The sequence below is a fragment of the Spinacia oleracea genome, chromosome 3 (assembly GCF_020520425.1).
Source record: "Spinacia oleracea cultivar Varoflay chromosome 3, BTI_SOV_V1, whole genome shotgun sequence".
Taxonomy (NCBI): Eukaryota; Viridiplantae; Streptophyta; class Magnoliopsida; order Caryophyllales; family Amaranthaceae; genus Spinacia; species Spinacia oleracea.
Window position 1 is genome coordinate 89,394,495 of NC_079489.1, and position 9,293 is coordinate 89,403,787.

At 38.1% G+C, this 9,293-nt stretch overlaps 1 protein-coding gene across 1 annotated transcript; it reads left to right on the plus strand.

The window, feature by feature from the left end:
* The first annotated feature begins 870 nt into the window (after positions 1-870).
* LOC130469853 (probable E3 ubiquitin ligase complex SCF subunit sconB) lies at positions 871-4,561 on the plus strand. Its single transcript, XM_056839359.1, is given in 7 exon segments — positions 871-981; positions 1,078-1,185; positions 1,354-1,649; positions 1,651-1,702; positions 1,787-1,984; positions 2,073-2,154; positions 4,305-4,561. Coding segments are annotated over 7 exon segments (948 nt in total). The 3' UTR covers positions 4,406-4,561.
* The last annotated feature ends 4,732 nt before the right edge of the window (positions 4,562-9,293 follow it).

The following is a 9,293-nucleotide window of genomic DNA, read 5'->3' on the forward strand; positions in this document are numbered from 1 at the left end:
CCCGTCGCTGGTGGTTCTCGCCAGTCACCGTCGCCTCTGGGTCTCTCCCGTTGCCGGTGGTACTCCAGCAAGGGTCTGTTTCCTCGCCTCCTCACCGGTGGTCCCTTTCTCAAAAAACCACCTTCCCTGCTCGAAAAACCACCAATGAAGTCCATCCTTGCTCGAAAAACGAAGCTACTTTCCTCGGCCGGTGGTTCCAAGTGATATTGTTGCTCGCGAACCCTCTTCTCCGTCAATCCTCGCCGCTGCAAGTAACTTTCTTCCCTTTCCCTCTTGATTTTCGTTTTCAGAATTAGGGTTTGTTCATTTATATTAATTTTTTTTTTTGTGGCAAGTTGTTCATGGGGGAAGATTGAAGCTGCTATTTCCTGGTAGACCTGTATGTTGAAAATTCCAATTTTTATTTGGCGTTATCCATTTTTGAGAAGAATGGTACGCAACTGCAGCGAATGCTGCTTCTACCTGTTTTAGGTTGAGCATTTTGTCAAACTTTATTTAGCCTTTTTCCATTCTAGATTATCTATTGTTGTTGAGCCTTGAGCCTTCCCTTCGAAGTTAGCTTATAGCTCGATAATGTTTTATGTCCTAGCTTGAAATGTGGACTTGATTAGGTACTTAGGTGTTTAAGTAATACTGATTGTTAATGCCCGCAGGCTTCTTAGGAGAAAGGAATTTGTATTTTTTATTTTGAATTACAATGAAATTGCATACTGATGTTTGCTTATTCGACGGTCTAGCTGCTATAGATTTAACTTTTATTAACTGGAATCTATGGACTTGTGGGGGTTTGATTCTTGTATATTATTCTGACTTGCTAAAATCTCTATCAGGTATGAGTTTAAAACAAATCATGGAGAATGGATCACTTCAATGAAACCAAAGTTTGGGGATAATGTATCCGGACGTGTTCGTACAACAATCAAGTCAGTACCTCAGAATGTAAAAAAGTTCTGTATAAAGTCCTCATATGGGAAACCAGCTGTGAGATTTTGGTAGGTAAGTACATCTCATTCAACCAATTTTTTGTTTGTTTTGGCATTTCTTGATTACTGTTTTGTTGTATGATGAGCTTGGTAGCTGATTGGTGGTTTGTTTACTTCTTCATGTGCACACGATATGCAGTGTATTTCCTTTGTTTTTGTCTTTGTCTTTTTTGTTTTTGTTCTGGCCGGGGCCGGGGCGGGGGTGGGGGTGGATTGAGTGTTTTGAGTCCAGCAACACTAGATCCATCTTCTGATTATGTCTCCTGTTATGCTATTATGAGATTCGTGTATGTTGATTTGTCCAACTTGATTTATAAATTATGAGAGTTAGATCGACAATTGAGCTGACTAATCTGTTGTATCTGTCAAGATATGGAGAGCATGGTGCTTAACTGTGCATTCAATTAGCCATGATTGCGGGGCCATTGCCCTAAATTATGAGACTGGTTTGTCATTTTTGAAGGGGAGTACTAATGGTCTGTTTATTGCTTGTTTTGTTTCTTTAGCTCTGTTAGTGGGGTTGCCAAGATATGGAGTATATGTTGCATTTTCTCCTGTAAGTGACAATGTAGCAACTGCCTCAGCTGATCGTACTGCAAAGTTGTGGAACACAGATGGCACTTTATTGAGAACATTTGAAGGTCATTTAGACCGCCTAGCTCGTATTGCCTTCCATCCATCTGAGAAGTATTCTTGCTTTGGAAGGCCACATCAAACCTGTAAATTTCTTCTCTAGTCATTAACATTTATTTTTGTGATGCTAACCCTGATTGTTGACTCAGGTTTTTTCTTTTTCCTCTCAGGTTTATGGAGTTGATTTCTCTCCTAATGGCTATCATTTGGCCACTGGTTCTGAGGATAACACTTGTCGGATTTGGGACTTGAGAAAGAAAAAGTCATTGTACATAATTCCTGCCCATTCAAAGCTTATTTCACAGGTCAAATTTGAGCCTCAGGAGGGATATTATTTGGTCACTGCTTCATATGATACAACTGTTAAGGTATGAGACTTGGCACTCAATTACTCTCAGTAGTCTGTTTTGTTAAGTTACAAGGAGTGTTTTGTATCATTTTGCCCTATTTCATCAGGTATGGTCATCTCGAGACTTCAAGCTTATCAGGACATTGTCAGGACATGAAGCAAGAGTTACACCCTTAGATGTCATAGGAGGTAAGATCTTTTCTCTTGGTAAACTGTAGTAAAAGTGATGCGTGCAAAATGGGAACTTATAGTAGCATCTCATTACAAGTTTATAACTGTCATCTTGGGATGGAATTATGGTAAAGTTTATGGAAGTTGCCACTCAAAAACTGAATTTGTTTAAATACGTTACATTCAACAACAGAGATAAAGTGAATGCAATTTGATATAAAATATTGTATGGGTAACCTATCTCTAAGATCTCACCTCTCTCACTAAGTCTCACTCCAGCGACAAATCTGAAATTTGACTACCTAAACAACCAAAATCCGCCGGGAAAACAGTAAATCCGGCGTGTCAAGGGAATAGGTGGCATGGTTGGGTCGTTATAGGTCATATATTGAGCTAAAATGACATTTTCGCTCCCAACTTTGAACTAAAGAACCTAAGGACTCATTTGATTCTTATTACATGACTAATATGCATAGTTTTAAGTTTCTAAAACTCATTCGAACCTATTTATGCACATTTATGGCTCGTTGGGTCGTTATAGGTCATATATAGAGCTAAAATGACATTTTCGCTCCCAACTTTGAACTAAAGAACCTAAGGACTCATTTGATTCTTATTACATGACTAATATGCATAGTTTTAAGTTTCTAAAACTCATTCGAACCTATTTATGCACATTTATGGCTCGTTGGGTCGTTATAGGTCATATATAGAGCTAAAATGACATTTTCGCTCCCAACTTTGAACTAAAGAACCTAAGGACTCATTTGATTCTTGTTACATGACTAATATGCATAGTTTTAAGTTTCTAAATCTCATTCGAACCTATTTATGCACATTTAAGGTTCGTTGGGTTGTTATAGGTCATATATAGAGCTAAAATGACATATATAGAGTTAACTTATTACATGATTAATATGATTATTTTTATGTTTCCAAGATTCAATCCAATCTATTTATGCACGTTTGAGACTTGTTTGGCCATTATAGGTCATATTTAGGCTAAAATGACGTTTTCGTTCACAACTTTGAACTAACGAACCTAAGGACTCACTTCCAACTTATTACATGATTAATATGATTTTTTTAAGTTTCCAAGACTCAATCCAATCGATTTATGAACATTTGAGACTTGTTTGGTCGTTATAGGTCATGTTTAGGCTAAAATGAGGCATTTTAGCTCCCAAGCTCCCAACTTTGAACTAACGAACCTAAGAACTCATTTCGAACTTACTACATGATTCATATGATTAGTTTTAAATTTCCAAGACTCAATCCAATCTATTTATGCACATTTGAGACTTGTTTGGCCATTATAGGTCATATTTAGGCTAATATGACATTTTCGCTCCCAACTTTGAACTAACAAACCTAAAAAATAATTTCAAACTTATTACATGATTCATATGATTATTTTTAACTTTTCAAAAATCAATCCGATCTATTATGCACATTTGAGACTTGTTTGGTCGTTATAGGTCATATTTAGGCTAAAATGAGACATTTTCGCTCCTAATCTTGAACTAAAGAACCTAAAGACTCATTTTAAACCCTTTACATGATTAATATGCTTAGTTTGAAGTTTCCAAGACTTATTCCAATCTATTTATGCACATTTAAGGTTTGTTTGGTCGTTATTGGCCATATTTAGGCTAAAATGAGCATTTTCTCTCCCAAATTTGAAATAAAGAACCTAAGGACTCATTTTAAACCTTTTAAATGATTAATATACTTAGCTTTAAGTTTCCAAGACTCGTTCCAATCTATTTATGCACATTTAAGGTTCATTGGGTCGTTATAGGTCTTATTTAGGCTGGATTGACATTTTCGCTCCCAACTTTGAACTAAAGAACCTAATGACTCATTTTAAACTTTTTACATGTTTAATATGCATAGTTTTAACTTTCTAAGACTCATTCCAATCTATTTACGCACATTTAAGGCTCATTGGGTCGTTATAGGTTTTATTTAGGCTAAAATGACATTTTCGCTCCCAAATTTGAGCTACATAACCTAAGAATTCATTTTATACCTTTTACATGATTAATATGCTTAGCTTTAAGTTTCCAAGACTATTAGGACATTGTTATTAGTTGCTTGAATGTTAAAGTGTGATATTTAATTTGAATTTAATCTAATGCTTAGTTGAAATTTCTGTTTTTGTAAAGGTCTACACTCCGAGGAATGCGCCTATACTAGTGAGGAAATTGATGTGGTTCGTGAGCAACCGGCTAAGTGTTTTACCCGCAAGTATTTACTATTGGCTTGAGCGCGCTTGATCGAGGTGGTTTAGTTGTTATAGAACAATCGTTTACATTAAAATGTATGCGTACATTGAAATTGGAACGTATATTTGAATGTAGTACGTGCACTTTGGTTTTGGGATATATATATATGTATACAAAACACCAGTTATTATTTTTTATATTTGTTCTACAGGTTACGATATTTTATTTATTGTTGTTGACAGGTTCCTATATTTGGTGCAAGACACCCTAGGTATAGATAAATAAAACTAAAATTTTCCCGCCAAAAGCACAGCTTTGTTGCAGGGGGCATATACTTGTTCGCTGCAACAAGTGTGTAAAATTAGGCAAAAATCAAGACTTGTTGCAGCGTACAAAATGATGTACGCTGCAACAGACTGGTTTGTTGCAGCGAACAAAATGATGTACGCTGCAACAGACTGGTTTGTTGCAGCGTACAAATAAAAGCCCGCTGCAACAAACCAGTCTGTTGCAGCGTACATCATTTTGTACGCTGCAACAAGTCTTAATTTTTGCCTAATTTTACACACTTGTTGCAGCGTACATGCAAATGTACGCTGCAAAAAAGTACTTTTCGCAGCGTACATTGTACGCTGCAACAAGTCAATACTTGTTGCAGGCCCCCCAGTTGCAGCATACGATGTACGCTGCAACAGGGGTCTAAAAGCCCGCTGCAACAAGGGTTTTTTCTACTAGTGTTTACGCGTTGTGCAGCGTTTGTGGGATTCGTTACAGGCCATCCCGAGCGTCGCTTATTTTTGTGGCGATCGTTCGGGTTTGCGGAACACGTATTTCGGTATAACTCTTTGGCAAATTGGTTTATGAATGTTTGGGCAATTTTTAAGGTCGTTGGTTTTTCTAGGATAGTTTGTCACACGCAATCATATATTTCGCTACACATAACTAAAATTCCATCATGAGGCAATAATAATATGTCATGTAGTTTATGATAGGCTTCTATGGGTAGTTATTTGCGCCTGGCTTGGTACCGCTTCTATCGCAGATCCACCACATGCCCCGGTCGGGGTAGTGCTTTCAACAGACGAATTTCGTCCCAGAAGGCCAACCCGCAAGTGCAAGCCAAGGGGGCGTGCAGGCGAGAGGGACCTAGTGGGCGAGTGATTGGGTTTGGGACGGGTGTACTACTAGCGAAGGTGCCGAGTGGACAACATTCGAAACGTATGCACCCCCCGGTTGGCGATGGGTATCCTTAGTCCTTACTCCCGAGATGAAACACCAAGGGAGTCAAGATTCGTTATGCGGTTCTGTCCGTTCACATTAATATGCTGATATTCAGGTCGTCCCAACTTGATGGGGAAATAAAAGCGGGGTAGGGTCGTTTCACCCTTCGGCTATTTTGATTACCTACAAGCACGAGCATTTCCTTCACTTTCCCCAGTGGAGTCGCCACTGTGAGGGGGTCGAAAAAGCACGAGGCTAATGCGTGACCTCGTCCCTCGTGGGTGTGACACTTCTTTTTGTCAAATCAAGTGTAATTGGATTTCCTGTGAGTTTACACCCAATTGACTAGTAATATAGGAGTCGCCATTCAGTTTTTAACGACAATGAGAAAAACTGACAAAACCCGGTTATCGTGACATAAAGGTAGTGCAATTATGTTTGACCACGACGGCCGTAGGTTCCCCTGTGATCCCTGGTGGTGGGGATCGCTCAACGTACACCCGCAGGGTAGAGATTGAGGGTTCGGGGGACTGTAACTACCGAGAGGAGTACTCGCTCTTCGATAACTCCAGAGGCAGGATATCCTTACTAGCTCAGCATAAATAATTGAAGGGACATGCGTTAACTATTAAACTAATCTGAGTTGATTTTAATAATATGCAACATATAGTACTAGATCGAGCGCGATTATCTGATTTAGATTGTTTTAAGGGACCTAGCATGATAATCCAATTTCCCAAAAATATCATATTTATTAAGCGTGATCGAACAATCGGATTTAGTTAGTTTAACAGTTCATAAAAGGGCGAGGAAAGCAATTAAATCATAGAAAAGGGACACATTACGACGCACCCTTGAGAGGTGCGTCACGGTTCTCATAAAACTAACCACTTTGACTTTGCTATTTCTCCTTTTATTTAACGAATCTCAAATTATGGGACAGGATACGTTCTGTTCGATTTATGGATTGATTGCGACAGAACGCGTGATCAGTTTTGCACCGTGAGGCTTAGGCTTAGAGGTTTAGAGTCAATACTCAGAATAATAATTGTGCGTTGTTGTCCTTTTCACGTCGAACTTAAGGCCCTATTTATAGAAAAGAGTTCGTGGAAAGATAGAATGGTAGAACTCTAATCCACGAGGAATTAGGAAAAAACACGTACCAGGTATTTTCAGCGCCCAGGCCTGGGCGCCGAAGATTTCGGCGCCCAGAGCCAGGCGTTGAAAATAGGATCTGGGCTGTTTTTCTTAGTCAGATTCGGATTCCTAGAATCCGGAGTATTTGAGATTTAATTGAGTCTTTTAGTGCGTATTAACCTTGTGACGGGATGCGTCTGGGCCCGTTACAAACTCTAGGCTCGTTAGGATTTTAATTAATACGTAACTCTTCTTTTCGAATCGTATTAGGAATAGGATTCTCTCGCAATTTCTATCTCATTTAGGATTTACGTAGGAGTGCAACACCTAATTCTGACAGGTTTCTATCTTTTATGACTTGCCACTTTTAACAACTACCCATTACGGCAGTTACTATTTTTAGCAGGTTTCCATAAATAGCAGGTTTCTATAAATAGCAGGTTTCAGGTGAAATGTGAAGGAAATAATGCCCTTGGTCCAAGTATGCATTCTATGTTAAGTCTAATAAATGCGGTTCAGTATTAATTAACAAGTTAATAATTCAGTGAGATCAAGTGAGCTGAATGCCTAGCTAGAGGCCGCTTCAGTTCAAGTGGAATTAATGATATTAATCCACAGCTTACTCTTGACTGAACCCGTAGGGTCACACAAATAGTACGTAAACGGATCAAGTATTTAATAGCATTAAATACTCCGTCTATGGATATTCGGAATCGACGGATCTTGGTTTCAGTGGGAGCTGAGATCGTCACAGGCAAGAAATGAATACTCCGGAAACGATGATATTGCCGGAAACGGAAATATGGATCGTATCGGAAATATAAATATTATCCAAGTCGTAGATGTTGCCGGAAACGGAAACATGGTACGTATCGGAAAATATTATCGGAAATGGAAATATTGCCAGAATCGGAAATATTGCCGGAAACGGAAATATTGTCAGAATCGGAAATATTATCAGAATCGGAAAATAATTCCGGAAACGGAAATATTAAATATTTGTTCGAAACGGAAATTGATTCCGGAATCGGAAATATTAAATATTGTTCGTATCGGAAATGAATTCTGGAATCGGGAATTTAATCGGAAGCGTATCGTACGAATTAGCATCGGACGAGGCCCGCTAGACGAAGGCCCAGCACGAAGCCAGGCCGTCGCCCAGCGAGCCAACGCACACCAGCACACGCCAAGCCTCGACCAGGCCCAGCGCAAGGCCAGGCCCAGCCAAGGCTTTGGGCGCGCGCGCGGAGCACAGCAGTGGGCCGAGCGCTGTGCGCCTAGCGTGGGCCGCAAGGCTTGCGCGGGTGTACGGTGCTCGTGCAATGCTTGTGCGGGAATCCTAAAGCAATCAGGATTCGAAGTGTGATTAAATCCTAAAACTATTAGATAATGATTATTTAATTAGAGTCCTAGTAGGGTTATAATTAAATAAATTAGTATCCTAATAGGATTCCAAAACCCTTTCCATAACTCTATAAATAAGTGCCTAGGGTCACATATTTTCATAGATTATTCAAGTATTCAAAGTGAGTTTTTGAGAGAAAATTCAGACACATTCCTTGACTATAAGTGCCGAAAATCTTTAGTACCTTAAGGGCGATTCTAGTTGGTCAACCTTAAGGCGGATCCGGACGTGCTGTGGACTATCTACGGAGGGACGACACTTGGAGTCCTAAAGACTTGTTCTTGTTCGGTTCGGGCGCAGCTAGGGAAGGCACGCAACAAAGAGTATGCATCTAAACTATGTTATATGATTATGTGTAAATAATATGTATTCCTGGCTAAATGGTTTTTCCGCATGATTTATGAATTGTCATATGTATCATAACCTAACAGTGGTATCACGAGCCCCTTATTATTTTCATAATCTAAATTGCATGAACATGGTTAAATATTACAAATTTGCAAGAATTAAAAGGGGTGATTAATTTTCGTAATTGTTAATTAATTGCAAATTGCGTTTATTTAATTATACGTACGCAGTTTTTCGGCAGTTTCTTCGTTACTCAACTAAATCGAGTGATTTTTGTGTCAATTCCGCATGTAAAAGGCATTCTAAAATTTTGACAAAAATAGTATTTTTCTGCCGAACCCAGAATTCTCAAATTCGAAGCCTAACTATGACTTTTCGAAGGTTTTAGTTTTTCGAATGCAAAATTTCGTAAATTTAAGATGTTAAATTAAATATTTGCGATTCTTGTTGATAAATCTTGAATTTTTGATTGACCTACTGTATATGTTTAACAAGTTTGAATGCCTAGCCTTGTTAATTATGCAATCTAATTTGTAGTTATGATTAATTTGTTGAAAATTAGAATAATTTAGAATTAATTTGATTTTCATAATTAATTATAATTTAATTAGAAACCTATGATTAAAAACCACCATAAAAATTGTAAATTTATGTTAAATTTTAAATTTTTATGACCTAGGCTTGAATCCATAATAATCGGAAATCAATTGAATAATAAATTTTCGATTTTTCGCCCTAAAATTATGAAATTAATATAATTTATTAATTTCTCATTAATTTTAAATATAAATTTTAAATTTTTATGCGATTCGTTCATA